Source organism: Hippocampus zosterae, chromosome 19 (genome assembly GCF_025434085.1).
Source record: "Hippocampus zosterae strain Florida chromosome 19, ASM2543408v3, whole genome shotgun sequence".
Taxonomy (NCBI): Eukaryota; Metazoa; Chordata; class Actinopteri; order Syngnathiformes; family Syngnathidae; genus Hippocampus; species Hippocampus zosterae.
This window is the reverse complement of record NC_067469.1, coordinates 10,403,091-10,421,508: the sequence shown is the minus strand read 5'-3', so window position 1 is coordinate 10,421,508 and position 18,418 is coordinate 10,403,091. Positions and strand designations below refer to the sequence as shown.

At 46.9% G+C, this 18,418-nt stretch overlaps 2 protein-coding genes across 5 annotated transcripts in view; both read left to right on the top strand.

Moving 5' to 3' along the window:
• The first annotated feature begins 581 nt into the window (after positions 1-581).
• Positions 582-7,951, top strand: LOC127591918 (AN1-type zinc finger protein 3-like). Its single transcript, XM_052052220.1, has 6 exons — positions 582-1,140; positions 3,359-3,399; positions 4,612-4,806; positions 4,885-4,950; positions 5,037-5,225; positions 6,256-7,951. The coding sequence occupies exons 1-6, from the start codon at positions 1,073-1,075 to the stop codon at positions 6,408-6,410; spliced, it is 714 nt and encodes a 237-aa protein (XP_051908180.1). The 5' UTR covers positions 582-1,072; the 3' UTR covers positions 6,411-7,951.
• A 1,472-nt stretch (positions 7,952-9,423) lies between these two features.
• galnt14 (UDP-N-acetyl-alpha-D-galactosamine:polypeptide N-acetylgalactosaminyltransferase 14 (GalNAc-T14)) overlaps positions 9,424-18,418 on the top strand; it is a 62,261-nt gene continuing 53,266 nt past the window's right edge. For all 4 annotated transcript variants that reach the window (XM_052052155.1, XM_052052154.1, XM_052052152.1 and 1 more), the window contains exons 1-2: positions 9,424-9,770; positions 13,819-13,988. In XM_052052155.1, coding sequence (XP_051908115.1) covers positions 9,594-9,770; positions 13,819-13,988 — 347 coding nt within the window. In that variant the 5' untranslated portion in view covers positions 9,424-9,593. The remainder of the gene's footprint in view (positions 9,771-13,818; positions 13,989-18,418) is intronic.

The window sequence follows — 18,418 nt, the reverse complement described above, 5'->3', positions numbered from 1 at the left end:
CGCATGTTTTTGGAATGTGGGAGGAAATCGGAGTACCTGGAGAAAACCCACGCAGGCACGCGGAGAACATGCCAATTCCACACAGGAAGTCCAGAGCCAGAATCGAACCCTACACCTCTCCACTGTGTGGCCGACGCGCCAACCAGTCGCCTGCCGTGTATATATCGAGAGAAAGAGTGAGTGAGCAGTGAAAGACATTCATGAGGATGCCAACTAAATTAGCATTTATGGCCCTGTCAGCTGGTTCCCAATGAGGATGCGGTGTTAAAAACGGTTGAATGGATTATTTCACTGCAATTTTATAATACGTAGTCAGAAAATGCAGCGATGTTGTGGGGAATCAATTTGAATATTTCATCGACTTATGAAACATGATTTCAACGTATGCGCAGTTGTGTCACGATGGAATAAAGTTTGGGGTGTCATTGCTTTGAATGCTCAAACTAAACGAATAGCCGTACAAGAGCAGCAACTTGAACATTTCTAGTCGATCGTGGCAACAGATGTCGCATTGTTGCCTGACATGAGCTCACTTGAAGTCGCCTTGTCGATTTTGCTGTCCACTGTTGACATTTTTGGTCTTGCTGGACGCACTTCCGGCCCAGCTGGGTTCAGCCCATGGACGTCTTGACGGGAGGGGTTGTCCCCGGACGCTCGCCTGGGCCGGCCTCGCGGATTCGAGCGATCTGCTTTCGCTAAACGCCCTCGCACGGCTTCAACATCTCTTTAAGTCACTATTTTTTTACCTCGGCGGAAGACTGGCGAGTTTTTCGACGGATTGTAGTTGAACGCGGATGCCCCCCGGCCCCTCGCTTGTTGGTCGTGTCTAACGTGTCCAGCTGATTGCATTGAGTGCCTTTCAATTCTCTTCAAACGTAGCTCGACACTTTAGCGGCTTGCCTTTTCACCTATTTTCCGAGGATTATTCAACCCGACGGGGACGTTTTGTTATCGTCCGTGTCGCTTTTCCCCATTTTTTTTTTCAAATTAGTTTTTTTTTAGGGGGTAGGCTCCAGCGAAAGAGCAGGCCGCAGAATCATCCCCGGCCTCGCGTCGCCTGCGGCCGGCTGCCATGGGCGACACCAGTGAGAGAAGCAAGCCGCCCGGCCTCCCTCCCCGGTGTCCGTGCGGCTTTTGGGGGTAAGTTTAGTCCGCTCGGTCGCCTCGCAATGAAACCAAAGTGCGCGGATGAAATCTTTCCCAACGGACCCAAGTCGCCCATTGTTGTTGTTACGTTGAGCAGGCCGACGGTGGGGGGTTGGGAAGTTGCCTAAGAAATCAACCTCCTGCCTGCCAGTGACAGCTGTTGCTGAACTTTGGGGACCCGGTCAGTGTCTTGTCGTCTTTTGGGTGTCGTTCGATGACATTTGGGACCTGACGTGCCAACGTCCAGCATGATTTATTGGCAGCAGTTTGAGCAGGTTCCTTGTAAAGGCAGCTTGGCCTGTTGCTGCTCTCACAATGACAACTTGTACTTTAGAATTGGGAGTAAAATGCTCACTTGTCTTCGGGTTGAGGTTCTAAAGGGCTTCTCTTATCTTCATTGGAATTTCATGTTTGATGTGTCACGTCAAAGTGGATGCACGGTACCGTGCGGTCTGTTGCATACCGGATATGATTCACAGTCTGCTACGTCATCAAGGAGTAGTTTTCAGGTTTTCTCAACTCACCTGTATTTATAGAGCACTTTAAAACAACCACCGCCGTACACAAAGGGATGTACACGGAGCAAAAATAATCAATACAACAACAAACGACTAAACAGTAAATTAATAACGAAGACAAAGTAATTCTACCGGGAACGGTTCGCAAGGGTGCCCCCTCGTGGCTACAGGGGGAACCTTCAGTTTTATATTCCCTAATACTTTTTGACCTCTTTGTATGGCTATAGGTGGAAAAACACTGTAAATTATAGCTGCAACTAATATTTTTTAAAATCCATGTTTAACAAAGGTATCAGATGCATCAAACTTTCAAAATGTCGACGCTTAATGGAGATGACTTAGAACTGACATTGCAGAAAATGCACAAATATCAAATGATTACTACTGCTTGACTCCTGTTCTAATAGTTGATGGAAAATAAAATCCGATTACTGTTTGATTGGACAATTTAATCTAAAAATATACATTATGAATCAAATAATTTCATTTTATTGTCCCTCTCATGCATAACATCTATTTTCCAATACGCCATCCTTATTTGTTGAACTCGACAACAGACAGTGCAAAAAAAAAAAACTTATGGACTTTGGAATGAGTCCGTAGATGTATGCAGTACAGAAGCAACATGTGTGAAGTTAGTGGCAAAACATGATTACTGAGTGATGCCCTTCAATGTTCAATCTCATTTCTTCTACTGAACTTATTTTTGCAGATGTCAAATGTTCACTTCCCTCTCAGTGATGGTGCTGTCTATGGGTCGAGCCTGCTCTTTGCTTTGGCAGATATTTGTCAGATTTTTGAGCCGCATTTGGTAGAGGTCTGATTGTGAGCGGTGGATATATCGCAGATTCCAGTTGTGTCACTCGAGTGGGAAAAAGAAATATGGGAATTGTCATCCATAGCATGCAGTGCAAAGCCCGCCTCCATAAAATATTGAGCATCAAAAAAAAGTTAGAGCAGGAAGATGTGTGATCTCATTGATTCTTTAAAACCTGTAAATCCCGCTGCCTCCCACCTGTGGGGTGTGCCAGTTGGGCTGACAGCCCACCTGTCAACAGCAGGTGACGTGTGCATGTTTGCGACGTGACTCCCACTTGTCAAATGCACCGCAAAGCAGTTTGCCCACATGCCAAGTTCATCCATGCCTTTTTTTTCTTATTTTTTTTAAGAAGGCTTGAAAATAACAAAATAAGTAGTTGCTTAGCTGCAGGCCACCTTAGCGTAATTTCATGAGCCTTAAAATGTAAATGTAAAGTGTAATTTAATTTTGCTGAACTTGTTTCGGGGATCCCTACGTTTTCAGCACTTCCGTCACTAGTTTTGTTTGTATGAAACTCTGATTTTTTTTGTTTGTTTGTTGGAGGGGGGACTGGGATGGAATGTACACTTAAATGGCCGCTTCAAACCAAAATGGCTCACTTGGTGTTGTGTTTTGGGTCCTTGAGACATTTCGACATATCCATCCAATTTTCATGTCAATTGCTGAAACTGGTGTCGGGAACTGAATTTGATTTTAATTCTTTTTTATATCTAACATAAAACATATATTGCCAAGAGTTTTCAGGCATGGTAATGCTGTCAAAGAGTTGAATCATTCTTTGAAATGACGATTCACAGATTTGAGTGAGACCGGCATACCCTGGGGCATGTCGACACTAACCATGACTGGTTTTTTTTGGTTGTTGTTGTTGTAGGTCCAGCAAGACCATGAATATGTGTTCCAAGTGTTTTGCTGGTAAGTTCATTCAAACTCCTGCCAAATAGCAAAACGCATATTAGGGAGACGTGTCGAAGAACTTTCAAGTACAGTAGCTACTACTTAGCTAATGTAGCATTTAAGCTCAATTCACTTTGCCATAGTTCCTTGGCACAAAGATGGCACTTTAGCTTGAGCATGAACAATTTGCAGACCAGAATGCGGTGCCCTTTGCACTTGGACGATTTTAAATCGTCAGTGACCCAGCATGTGACTGTGGGGGAGGAAGTCAGTGGAAATCCCCGCAAGTGCAGGAGAACAAAAACTCTTGCCCCGAGAACCTCAGAACTGGGAGACATCAAGGTCAACTTTATTGTCAAATGTGTGAACATACAGCACAAAATAAATTGACAAAATAATACAACACAACACATAAAACAGAGAGACGTGCTAGCTGAACCACTTTTCCTCCATTCACGTTATTGTTTGAAGCAGTACTAGATGAAAGAGGATCGAATCAAAGTGTCCTTGTCACCAGTGGATCAAAGACGTCATGCTAAAATGTGCACACAAGCTAAGCTTGAAAGAAGCTGTAGCATCCCTTACGAAAAAGTGATTGGCTCTCATCTCCTGTCACATGTAAATCCGCTTCAATTCCAAGCCGCGACAGCCAGTTCCACATACGCATCGGCGCACTACGCTGACGCTCCTTTCTTCTCATCGTCGGCTCCTCAAGCCATGCATCCATCCATTCAGCCGCAGACTGTCCATCAGCACCGACCTTTTCGCTGAACAAAGCGGGGCTGTGAAATGTTGCCTATTTCAGGCGCAAGACAAGTGCTGGTACACGCGTGCCGCTGAGAAGGCGCAACCACCAAGCACAGATTCTTCTGCTTTGACGAACGTCATGGCCAAAAATGCTGAGAACAGTCCACATCAGGTCCACGCGACGTAACAACAAACACAAAGTGACAAAACAAACGCAAAAACAACAAAAGGTCTGTTCTTACCACTTGTGCAGCGTTCTTAAGAACGCAATGTAAGCGAAGACAAAATGGCAAAGACTTGAAAATGTTTGAAACTTTCAATATCTGATCAGCAGCATCATAAAATGTCCTCCTGACTATTTGGCACTCCGGCCACTCCTCTGACCAACTCTTCTGTTTCTCGAAAAGTCTTAAATTCCTTCAACGATTGTGAAAATTAAAATGGCAGCGATTACTTTCTTTCTTCCTGGCTTGCACTGTGCAGACATCAAGAAGAAGCAGCCGGGCGTAGACAGCCAATCGGCCGTCTTCACCAGCGGCAGCGGCGAGTCCGCCGCAGCCACCGCCACCAAGGCTCCATCGATATCGTCGTCAACGTCGCCGTCTTTGTCCCCGCCCACCGCCATGAAGCCGCCGGCCGCCGAGGAAGCCTCGCCGTTGTTCGCCGCCTCCGCGGAGAGTAAGCGCGCAGGAGGAACCAAATTTGACACTTGATGCATGTCAAATATATAAAAAGTGTCTTCTCTGCCTCTTTCAGGCGTGTCGTCGACAGTGACGGCGCAGAGGACGATGCGGGCATCTGCGAAACGTCCTCGAGAGTCGGGTATGCTCTTTTTGTCCGGTCTGCCAAACCCGTATCCGGACAATCGACGCTAAACCTCTCCTTCTTCTCCTCCGCTACGTTCACAGCCTCCTCTTCAGAGAGCGAGGCCACGCCGGAGAAGCGGCCACGGGCTGAGGCGAAAGAAGAAGCAGAAGAACAAGAAGATGGAGAGGAGGCGGGGGGCGGCACGCCCAAGCAGAAGAACCGCCGGCGCTGTTACAGCTGCCAAAGCAAACTGGAGCTGGTGCAGCAGGAACTGGGCTCCTGTCGCTGTGGTTGGTGCACACATTACGTTCGACAACATTTTGCCCCAAAACACGTCGCTGCATGGCTCCTTGAGTCATATGGGTTCGGTCTGTTAACTCATTCACTCCCAAAGATGTTTTTAAACGTCTTTTCAGACTCGGTCTAGAATTGGCTGGTACTGAATCAGTTAAGAATAGACATGTCCACCAACTTTCATTTTGCCAAGTGGAAAAACTGGCTTTGAGGTAGAATTAGAAATTTTTAAAAATTTCAAAAGGACACATGGGAAGGGCGGAGTTGACACTGAGATGGCTGAACGTTTTTTTTTGTGGGTCTACTCATGATAGAATCCATCCATCCATCCATCTACTGATCTGCTTTTATTCTGACAAGGGTCGCTGAGTGTGTTGGAGCCCCTCCCAGCCGTCCTCAGGCAGTAGGCGGGGGACACCCTGAACCGATTGCCAGGCAATCGCAGGGCACACACAGACCATCCGCGCTCACACTCGCACCGAGGGACAATTTCGAGTGTTCCGTTCACCTGCCATACATGTTTTGGGAATGTGGGAGTAAACCAGAGTACCCGGAGAAAATCCACGCAGGCATAGGGAGAACGTGCAAACGCCACACAGGGAGGCCACAGAGCAGGGATCGAACCCACGACTTCTGCACTGTGAGGTCGTCGCGCTCACCACTGGACGCCCGGGGCACCATGATAGAATATAGCGACCAGATTTCATGTTGCGAATTGGCTTTGAGGGCTGAATTCCCCCCCCCCCCCCCCCCCCCCCCCCCCCCCCCAAAATGCTCATGACCCTCACAAATGGCCAAATAAATTGTGAAGTGGGCAAAATGGTAAACTTGCGGAGCGAGGTGATAATCTCGATGGAAATTCTGTCTTGCCATGCGTAAGCGGCTTTGGTGGCTAAATAAATTCAAAGGATCCTTGACAATGGTCCAATTGACCCTGAAATGGTCGCTTGGAAGCAAAATGTCCGACTTGATTTACTCTTGACGGGCACGGTGTCCTTATTTCCATGTTGCTGCTCTGTTTTGCAGGCTATGTGTTCTGCATGCTGCACCGCCTCCCCGAGCAGCACGACTGCCTCTTCGACCATTTAGGGCGCGGGCGGCAGGAGGCCGTCCTCAAGATGGTCAAGCTGGACCGCAAGGTGGGCCGCTCGTGCCAGCGCATCGGCGAGGAGTGCTCCTGATCGGCCGCGCCGTCCGAGCGACGCAGACGCGTGTGGCTGGACGGAGGCAAGAAGGGAAGAAGAGGAAGAGGAGGAGGAGGAGTCAGAGCCACTTTGGACCTGGACGCCGCTCACACTCGCTCAGCCTTAACCCCCCCCCCCCCCTCCCCCTACCTACTCCCCGCTGGTCTCTGGTCCACTTGCACGAGTTTTTCCATCACCCATAGGAAGTTGCGCAGAACTTTTGCCGTCTTCTCTCTCAGGTCGAACCCGCCTTCCTCCCCCTCGTCCTCCTTTTCTTCTTCACTTGTTTGGGGAGCGGCATGTTCGCCGCCCTTTCTGAACTGGACTTCTGATCGCATGGACTCCAGGAGAACACAACCCGATCTGTGTCATAGTTGCGTGCGTGCACGTGAGAGCTTCCTCTTCCTCCTCACGATGCTCAGTACATAGTTCCTCCCTGCACTAAGTGGGGAAGTACGACTGAAGTTTTTTTTTCTCTCCTTTCGGGGGCGGGGCGAAGTTGTTCACCAAAACATGGCTGCCGAGCATCTAAAGTCATTACGTGACCTCCCCAAAGGCTTCTGTTAATTTATTTGATTCTTGGGGTTGTGTTTCATGGTTATAATTAATCGATGGGGTGTGGTTTGTACTTTTTTTGATTGTTGGGAGTGTTTGCTTGTTTTGGAGTGTGAACAGAGTCTTTTCTTACTCGTGTTAAATTGGCGCTCGCGACACGGGCTGAAGCTAACGCTAGCCTCTTCCTGTGTCTTTGCGGGGATTCGTTGTGATTCGGGACTCTACCAAATTTCATTTTGTGAGGTGAAACACTTTTGGGGGGAAAAAAAAACTAACTCAAAATTGCCTCTTGGAAAGGAAAATGGCTGACTTCCTGCCGTTTCTTGAGATTGTGACCAAACTTGGTGTTGCTCATTAAAACTGGCTTTTCATAGCGAGTCACCAACGTAATGACAAAAAGTCCATTTTTTTCCCCACGTTTGGTGGTGTCTGTCCATCTAGTAGACACATTCGATATTTGCTATCAGACAACATTTCTCAATGTTTGAATAATTGATGTGGCCCAGTGAATGAATTCCACATGGCAAATGCAAACTCAACCGTTCGAAAAGACTTTGTGGTGTCCTCGCTCTCGATTGGCAAAAAAAATCGTCTCGTTTCCATCAGTGTCACAACTCAATGGAGATGCGACAGGAAAGCCCAGCAACTTTTGCCACTTGGTCCCGGTCCTCTTGAAGCTCTTCCTCCTCACACGGAGATGCGCGACGGCGCTAGAGTGAGAGGAAAGGACACGGTGCGGATCTTACTTTTCTGGATTTGTTTTGTTTTTTGAGTGCTGATGAGAAACTGAAGAACAAGAAAATATCTTTGTGTACCTTTTTAAAGCAAAGAATTATTTAACCGTATATCAGTTTGAGTTACTTACACCCTAGCATAGAGTGGCATAGTTTCAATGTATTATGAAAGCAGAATTCTGTCCTTAGTTTCTCCTTTTTAATTTTATTGTCTTGCGTTTTCTGATGAGGAAATAAACTGGAGTAGATAATGTGGTTTGCTGTACTTTCTTCCAAGGACGCTGCCTTCTTGAGAGTGACCAAATGTTAGTCAGTTAGCCCCACTTTTACAGCAAAATACACAACTGCTTGCTTTTCAGAGATGGATAACTCAAAATTGACTCATTTTGCGGGATGTGTAGTACAATAAGTCATTTTCTATTGTTTGTCCCAATTAAACCCAACTTAGTGTCCCATGTTAGAAAATGTAAGCGATACTGCTTCACTTACGATGATTGTGGCTTTTACTCATTAGCACATCGTTTCATTTCTGTTCAATGATAATTTTAATAGTGGTACGTTTGGGACCGTCGGAAACGTTGACAATTTCTGAAAGTTCTTGGAGTAAAGCAGTTCTTCTGGAGAACACTAGAGGGCGGCAGAGGACCGCGTGGCACACTTTTGGGATTTGCTGCCACGAATCATACTTGTTTTATGGATGAATCTAACGTGTTAGTACTGTATCTACGGTCTCTTTCCGTTTGGATCTAATTCGGGGCTGGGAAACGCCATGCTGAAAGGGTCGCATTTAATTTTTAAGAAGAAACATCCAGGTAATTTTTAGATTTAATCAAGTCAAAACGTGTGTGTAAAATAATGCATTCTCATTTAACCAGTTTGTCTAAAAAAAATGAAGAAACTCCACAAATAATTGCCTTTTTAGAAAATAATCAGAGGTTCAGGTAAAAAAAAGACTGAAAAAATGCTGTGAATTAGTGGGTGTTTCCATGATTATTTATATTTTTAAAAAAAATCTAAATCTGGGAACAGGTGAATCTGCAGATGCCGAACGGCAAATATGTAGGGGGCCACTGTCTACAGCAGGGGTGCCCAATATGTCGATCGCGATCGACCTGTAGCTTGCGGACTGCTCAAGTCAAGCTCCAATTGCAAGAGGTGTGGAGGGGAAAAAAACCCCCAACCCAAAACATTTCTGTCTGTGTTATGAATATGAGGGATTTTTGTGTGAGTGCCCTTAGCATCCTATCAGTCTCATTTTCACAAAAAGTCTTGGAAAAAAATGAACTAAAATAAAAAAGCAGGTCCGCTTTAACCTACGGTGGCTCTTGACCTGCATCACCGGAAGTTGCAGTCAGCAGTATGTAATTCGAAAAGTAGATCTTTGTTTAAAAAATGTTGGGTAACCCTGGTCTACAGGCTACACGTGTTTCTTCTGCGAGCCCTTTGTCCCCCCCCCCCCCACGATTGTACCTAATCAGGTGTCATGAGTATGTTGAAATTTTATTCCATTTGACTCAGCCATCTAACATAAAAGAATTTCTCACTTCTTTCATCCCAGTCACTTTTTTGAACGTCGATTTTAGACCCTTGAGCTAGTGTGAATCGGCAGGTGGCGCTATCACCCCCGGAAACGGGCTAGCGCGCGCACGCTCTTCCACGCTGACTCGCAGCGATTGACGCGCGCTCACACACGCGCATGCTGGCTGGCTGGAAACTGCAGGTCGCCAGAGTTGAAGGAAGGACCAAGTGGCGAGCGCTCGCTTGTTCCTCCTTTTGTCGGCGCGCTGAGGACCGAGGGCAGGATGAGCGCGAGGTGGCGGCGGCGTGGTGCTCGGACTTCCTCGGATTGGCTTCCGGGGGGCGGCTGTCAACGCCGCTTCAGTGACCGGGAATGAAGCGCGTGTGTCGGCGTGCGTCGGTGGCCGCGGCGGTGCTGGTGTGGCTCGGGGCGCTCGTGTACCTTCTGGTGCTCAGCCGCAGGAGGCAGCCCGAATTTGGGGGGGGCCCCGGCGCCGGGCGCGTCAGTGTCGGGTACGGAGCGAGACCTGGAGCGGGGCAAACTAAACAGGTGAGGCGCGCGCACGCACGCAGGCACGCACTCACCTTCTTCACGCGCACTTGCGTGACAGTTTTCCCGCCAATGTGATTGTATGTGCGTGACTGCGCATGCGCCTGTTGATTGGTGCAGCTGCTGTCACGTGGGAGCACCTGTGGTAAAATCTGACAGCAGGCTTGGCGGTCTTCTAAAATAAGTTCAGGGGGAGAACCCCCCCCGCCCCCCCCCCCGCGCCCCCCCAAAAAACCAAAACAAAACAGCGAAGCCACAAACCCTTTAGACATCTTATTAACAGAGGATAACACTGCAAATATTTATTTGCTTTTTATTTCTTACCTGTCGCTATGTGTTCATATATATGTAAAAACTGCTTGTTGGAAGATTGATAAAACTAAAATCCAGATTTAAAGATGAAGTTGAGTCAAGAATATAAACACTAATATGCTCTACACACCCTAACTCGCTGAAACATGGCATTCTTTGGTGAATAGTAATGAAGCAGCAACAGCCACCGGGTTTTATACATCTCGCAGGGCGGCCATTTTGCCACTTGCGAGACATCAGAGTTGGTGTCAAGAAATGTTTGACTTGACCTCGGCTTTATTAATTTCCATCGACAGCCAATGACAAATGTCGTCTGCTTCTGTGTTGCGTCATTATTTTGTAACTTGTGGCACGTGCGGTCAGCTCTCAACGTGAGGCACGTGCGGTCAGCTCTCAACGTGAATTCAGAAGGACTGTTTGACTTCACAAAGTCAGTAAGCTATTTATATCAGCCGTGTGATTTTTGCTGGTGAACGTCAGTGCACCTGCAGCGTTGGCACATTACGGCCTTCGACGTCAACTTCATCTTCACGCACGTGGAAGCGGTCGCCTGTGAAGCCAAATATGAGTGCCACGTTTATTTTTGAATGACCTGCTTGTCGCACGCGTCATCAATGTCCTGTTTTTTACACCACCACCGAGTCCTATATGGAATGTTTATGTGTTCATTGTGGCATTTTTAAATCGCAAGTAATGATCCAGAAAACAAATGCATCGTATTTACTTCGTGTTTAGCACTCTATTCACGTCTAACGTGTATTTGCACTCGCATGTTCATCGCGCCACTTGACGGCAAACCAAAACGCCGCTCAAGTGACATAAATGCCAAGATTTGCTCTCACTTTCAAGTTGAACCCATTAACGTTCGCGAGGCGACTGATGCAAGCGCCTCCGCTGCCTTGCAATCCAAAGTGGTTGCAAAACAATCCCGGCGACATCCATTTAATAAGCGCCAATGTAAACAAAACCTATAAAATCAAATTTGAACGTGTTGATAGGTGGCACTTGTCCAGTATTTGCATCATCGGAGCCACCTGATGCCTGTCACTCATTTATTTTATTTGATATGTGACGCTGGCAGAGGTCTGCACACTCAGATGAGGGCCAGCTCGGCCTCTGATTAGCCAAGACATTGTTGTCCACTTCCTGCTTTCTCGCTGTATTTTCTGTCTTATCTCCCGCGAAGCATCATCCACAAATGCGTGCGCACGCTTGGCAGAGATTATTAAAGTTCTGCTTGGTTTGCGTCATGCTGGCTGCAGCCATTGTTCTTCAATGCGAGCGATTCGGCGGGCGCCTGTGAAGGAAATGAGATTCGGAGCAGCTGGAAGTGGTTCCTGCAGGGAAAATCACAATCGCAATAACAACAAGAAGAAATAAGGATACAAAATAAAAATGATAATAATGGCCACGATTCCCGCTCCTACAGCGGATGGCAAACCTTGTTTTGTAATAGTCCTCATTTAAAAAAATATATTTTAATACTGCGAAATAAATCCTCTCAACTACAGCACCAAGTATTTCTACTTGTACCGTACCTAGCACCCAAGCGATGTGATTGGTCGAGAAGGAGGTTGCACAACATCAGGACCAACTCGCCCCAAATATTTCATTGTCTTTTTTTTAAAGTGGGAAGCAGAAAGTGCAACTGTGCCAGCTCAGCGCAAAATGGCTTCCCATCCGCCCGCATGCGCCCGCGAACGCAAACACGCGCACGATTGGAGTTATGCCGCTGCTCGAAAATAAAGATTATACGGATTTAATAGGGGATGTGAACATACAAGTGCAAGCTTTGTTTCTTTTCCACGCCTCGGGGAATGAGAATGACTCTGAATGTTCTGAACTCCTGCTCGGTAGGGGCTATAAATCGCTAATGACGCTAAATGTCGACCACGGTTGCTGTTTCCTCGTTAAATAGTAATGCAACAGTGTTTAAGTTGTCAAAGAAGTGTGTGTGTGTGTGTGTGTGTGTGTGTGTGTGTGTGTGTGTGTGTGTGTGTGTGTGTGTGTGCGCACCTGTGTGTGGTCGTAGACAAAGATGAATATCATAGCTGGAAGAGAAAAGCAATATCGAACCCAAACAAGCGTTACTGCTGCAGGCACGCACACATGCACCATCTTAATCGATGAGTGTGTGTGTGTGTGTGTGTGTGTGTGTTGTGGAGCCAGTTTAAGCCTGGACTGGAGACAAACAAACACTGTGTTGCTCTGATGAAGGAGCAGCAAGTAAAAATCTATTCAGGCAGGCTTTGCTAATCCGCAGTTGTCCGCAGTTTTCACCATGCTTTTTGGCGGTTAAAAACTGAATTTTTGTTTGGGGAACTTGGACGCAAATATGTTTTGTTTTTTGTGAGCGTATACAACAGCAAAAACAAAACTGAGGAATGGCTTTTGATGGCAGAAACAAAATGTCTGAACAGATATGCAACTTCAAAACGTACTGTGGGCGACGCTAACTCACCGCATGACTCAAGTTGAACACCGGTAGCTTTTTTTACACGCCGTTCGTCATTTTCGCTCGTCCTTCAGACTCTCACATTCGACACACGCTTGTTTTTAACCGACATATACACGAAGTGTTGCTTTGTGGAGTGTTGGAGCATTTCTGTCCCTCATAATTGACGTGACAAACTGAGATTTACCACCCAATTGTTATCTTCTACTTAAAAGCTGTGCTGATCACAAATCCCAAACGATGAATTGTCACCGTCTACATGGATTTCTTGGCATTTACACTGATTCATAACAATGAATTTCTCAGGTAATCTGGTCAAAGCTCACCGTTGAAAAACAGACTTTGCGAATATGCAATCTTGAAATCTTGAAAAACAGACTTTGCGAATATGCTCGGCATCGCTTGCATCTCGATAGAAATGTCCGTGGTAGTGAATGACTTCAGACATTTCATCACTTTCAATGGGTGAATTTGCATCCAAACAACTAACCATGCAGTGGCATCAATTTGCGAAATTAATTGACGATATTCAGACGTACGAAGTTTGCGACCTGTTGTCTATCTTCCGATGAGCCACGTGGAGTGTCGTGGGCGACGCTGCTGTCACGCCTCCATGCTGCTGACCAGCGACTTTGTGCCAAAGGGAAGCGCAGTTGCTTGACGCAGACTTCATCGCAGCCGTTTGGCTCTTCGTCACCGTGCTGACTCATCACAACAGCATTCTGTGTGTGTGTGCGTGTTTATGTGCCATGATACTGATGATTCATCACCGGATGGCCTCAACAGAAACTCGACAAATGACAGCAAGTCACGGCGGCGACCAATCACAGGCATTCTGGAATTTGACTCCTATTTAGGCAACCGACCGCTTTTCCAACTTCCTGCTGGTCTCCTGTCATTCCCTGCCACCTTGTTCATCTTTGCTTTGCCTCCTCTTTTGCTCATTTTTCTCTTGTACTTGTCTGTTTCACGCTCCGTTGTTAGCGCTGCCCGGGGAGTGACGAGACGCGTGCGCGTGCACACACACACACACTCACACACATACTCGCCCAGCCCCCCTAATGGGCCCATTTAGACAAAGTGTGGCATCAGCAAGTGTGTGGCTGAGCAATGGGGGAGGAGACTAACAGGCCGTGCACAACGTTCATGTCGCTTGCCTAGGCGTCCATACAGTTTGTGTGTGTGTGCGTGTGTGTGTGTGTGTGTGTGTGTGTGTGTGTGCGCGTGCGTGTTTGTCTGGTCGTTGCGTGGCGCTAATCGGTGTGTGTGCTCGGCGGGCAGATGTCGGACAGCGAGTGGGACGACCTGCTGGACGGCTTCGACGAGCGCGGCTATCTGAGCGCCCGACGCTGGCATCCCGGCGACGACCCGTACACGCGCTACGCCTTCAACCAGCGGGAGAGCGAACGTGTCCCCAGCAATCGAGCGCTCGCTGACACGCGCCACCACAGGTGAGTGCAAGACGGCACCAACACTTCACCAACACGGCCAAACGTGCTTCAGGCCTTATCCGATGCAACCGCTCGTCAGCCAAAACCCGTTGAGGCTCTTTGGCTCAGGTAGAGCGATTGCGAAGACATGAAATTGCTCGAATGCAGGTTTCCTGAGTTGGAATGTGTGCCGTGTCAGTCTAAAATTTTGTCTGTTTCCTGTCGTGCAACTGTTGTTAAGGACCATTGCAAACTTGAGCTATGAGCGCAATGTGGTGCTATGCTAACGTATTCAATGGGGAATGCCATTTACAGACTCATAATTTGCATCAATCATTGTGGTGTTATAAAGATTTTCGCACCAGTTATTTTAACACAAACTGCGCAGCAACACAGGGAGAATTTACCAAAGCGATCACAGTCATAGATTCATTATCCCCCATGAAAAATGACTAGTATTAGTGCTGCGCCGAGGATCCGGGAGAGGAGCTGGGATTATCTCCATGTACAGTTTATGCCTCTGTCTGTCTTGTGCTGCCCCTAGGTGGTTAAATGTGCACTGCAGAAGGAGCAGCACAATACCCATTGAGATTAAGCAAAGTAATTTAAAAATTAAATTAATCCTAAATTCATTTAATTAATAATAATTTCATTCTTGACTTTGGGTTTATTTATGTCATAAATAAAGGATTATTATGAAGTACAATTTTTTTCCTTCTTGAAGATGACATTTCTGAATGTTTTGTTGCTGGTTATGTGTTTTTTTTGGGGGGGCGGGGTGGTTGGAGCTATTAGATGGCATTTTCCCATTTAACCTGGAGGGTGGGGAGGTGTTTGGAGTTCGGAGCAAGGTCAATTGACCTCAGCTTGTACCTCATGGCACCACTGGATTTCGTTTGATTTCTTCTCCTCAGCCATAAGGTTTGATGGAGTCTCGTCGAAGGTTTGGAGGGAAACGGGTAAAACAAGCAACACAGCAGCAAGTTTCTGTCCTGCTTTGACTTCAGGGAACCTTTCTGCCAGCAGGAAGTGTCCTCCCGCCCACTGTTGGTGGAAAACCAAGAAAGAAAAAAGCAAACTTTTGAAACTGCCAAGCGTGGAAATAAAATGAAAAGGACAAAGTACAACTGAACAGCGACGCGCTCGGACGGCGAAAGAAACCCTCTTGCTCGCGGGCGCTTGTGGGATGTGCGGGTTTGCGTGAGGGGACCCGACTACTGCTGACTGCATGACCGCCCCCGCCGCACCCCAATTCATTTTTGCTTAACGTGGCGGAAGGTTCGCATGTGGCAACTCCACGTTTGGGACCGTTTGCTGATGCTGCAAAATCATAATCGCCTGTTTCGCTGGAAAGGCAAACAAAAACGCCATTGTGTACGTGTGTTGGCATTTTCATCACATTTGGGTCCTCCCGGGCCCCAAAGACGGCAGGTCGCCTCCCCATTCGCTTGGCTGCGGCTGTGCAGTTGTTCATCAAGTCTGAACAGCCAAATCGAATCATCTCGGTTGCTTGCCAGATGGGCCCAAACGGCAAGTTGTAAGATGTTGGGCTCTGTCTACTTTCTGGTGGCAGGGTGGGGGTTGATCATGTTCATTTACCTTGCCGAGGATGATAATGATGATGGTGCGTTTGTGATCTATGGCTCAGTAATTGTGAAGCTGGCGCATGTTAAGCTGGGGAGGTTCATGATCACCCCCCCACACACACACACACAATACGTACAGTGAAATCTCATATTTGCCGTCACAGTTTTCAACCACTTTTTTTCCATTCAAATTTTGAATTTCAATCCACTTGGCTGTTGTTTAACAAAAAAAGGAATGAGTCTGCCGTTCAATCAAGGTGTGTGTTTTAATTTCCGTCCCTTGATTTCCAAAACAAGTGGAGAAAATGATCCGATATGAAGTGATAAGATAAGATATCCTTTATTCATCCCACAATGGGGAAATTTACTGATGATTCCCTTCCTGTTCTGGTCCGGAACATCCGTCATCAAAATCAGTCAAAATGTTGATCAAATGTTGATTTTCTAAAGTCAAAGCAAAGATTCTTGTAAATGCCTTCTTTTGAAAAATAAAACAACAACAATCAGTCTCCTTTCATGGAGGATGACAGAAGAGAAGATTTACGCTTGAGTGGCCGCCATTTTGCAGTTTGGACAAGATCTTGATTAATCTGCTGATTAATTTTGACAATCAATTAACTGTGTTGATGAATTGATTAAGTAAGTGAAGCTACCACACAAGTCCTGATAATCATTTAAAATAAGAAAATATGAATCAATTTATTTTTCAAAAGCACCACTTTTTTTGGGGGAGGGGCCATAGCTACCGTATTTTCATGACCATTCGGCGCACCGTATGGTTGGGCGCAGTCTCATTAATGGGTTCTATTTCTGTATTTGACACAAAGACAAAACGCGCTGTATTAGTGGGCGCAGTTTTATAATGGTAAAACATACGACAGCTTAAACATACGGCACGCATGCGCGCACACTAAAAACACGTTAGCTTGTAGCATACGGTAGCATGCCAAGAGATACAGATACAAGCTAAAAACACGTTTTTAAAAAGGCAACGGAAGCAAAACTGAATTCCGTTATATTTTATTTAGCCATCGTACAATGTACTCACGTTTTTCGATCAATCATCACCCAGAAATCCATCAAAGTCCTCATCCTCTGTATCAGAATTGAACAATTGTGCAAGTACCGGTAATCCATCAAAAACGCCGCGTTCCCTCTCGTTGTCAGAGTCACTCTCATTGCCATGTGGCTCCACAGAAATGATACCAAAAACTCGAACAACAGTGCAGGCAGACACATTCGTCCAAGCAGCCACGATCCATTTGCAAATTGTGGCGTAACTCGGCCTACGCTGCCTCTCACTCTTTGTAAAGTTGTGTTTGCCATCGATCATCCATTGTTCCCATGTCGTTCCCAACTTTACTTTGAACGCCCGATTGATGCCGATGTCCAGCGGTTGGAGTTCTTTAGTCAAGCCTCCGGGAATAGCGGCAAGCTCAGAGTTCATTTGCTCGACTTGGTTTTTCACCGCTGCTGTGAGATGGGCACGCATGCCAAAAGCATAACCGATGGCTTGAAGTTTGAACTGAGCTTTGTAGACGTGTCTCTTTGTAGAATTTATTTTCGGGGGTTCTTAGAAACCCAAACCGAAGTTGTTTTGCAACAATGCACATAGCCACACTCTGTACAGGTGTTGGTACCTGCTTGGGGCGTCCCTTTAGCGTCCACTTACACGCCCACCCTTCACTCATTGGCGGACTTCTCCCCCGCATGCCTGTCCTCTCTCACGTCTGCCTTCTGTCTCTCTCTCTCCATATATGTATATATACACGCCCACCCTTCACTGATTGGCCGACTTCTTTGTCGCATGCCTGTCCACAGTCACTTCCGCCTTTTCTCTATATAAACAGCGTGTCGGCTGTCAGTCAGGTTTCGGAACTCAGCGCATACACAAGACGCTCCGCATCATAAGGCATCCTGTCCATTTTGGAGAAAATGTAAGAATTTTAATGGCGCCTTATAGTCGTGAAAATACGGTAAACTGGGCTGGCTTTTGCGTCCCATACCAAAGGGGGCAATACAGCACACGAAGCAGATGTAGAGGAGAATCGATGTCAGATATAGCCGGCTTTTTTTTAATGATTATTTGGGCGCAGTGTCGAGATGTTCCTGCTGCTGGAGCGAGTTCAAGCACAACTGCGGCTGCCGCTGGGTCAGATGGGAACGATACCGAAGGGGATTAAGGAGGAGATGCTGAGAGCACCGATAAGTCTGGGCGTGCGCAAAGTACCCTAGCCAGTGCTGTGCTATTATCTCAGTGAAGTGGAGCACCTCCCTCAGCGGGGAAGGGATCCAAGCAGCGAGACAATGAGGCGAAGCATGCCGAGAGCGAACATGGCCGCTGACGTGTTGATATGGTAACAGCAAAAGAAGCAATTTCGACCAAATTTTAGCGCTTCGAGACGATACACAAACACGCCCGTCTCTTATCTTTCGGAATCTCTTCTTCGCGAAGCGCGCTCCGGACATTAAGACTTTGCCCAAAATGGCCGCTTCTGACCAAGATTAGCCAACTTCCTGTTCAATTTGGTGCGTGGCTCCTTGAGAGTTTTTGCCACGTTTGGTTACGATAGACATGCTCAATCGACTGTGTGTCGATCAGTGTAACTGATGTCAGGGGCTGATTAAATGTTTTTTGGTAACTTTCCAGGGTACAACTCTTGGTGAATTTGACCACCGTAAAACCAAAATGGCCGACTTCCGTTTTCCAGTTTGGTGCGTGGCTCCTTGCGACTTTCTGGCTCATCCTGTCCTAACACAAATGTCCACCCACTTTTGGAGTGTTGTGCTTGAGACGCCTCGGATGTATCTATTTTCGCGAGGATACACACGCTTAGCAAAACTGGTGCCTTTTGTGGGCCTGTT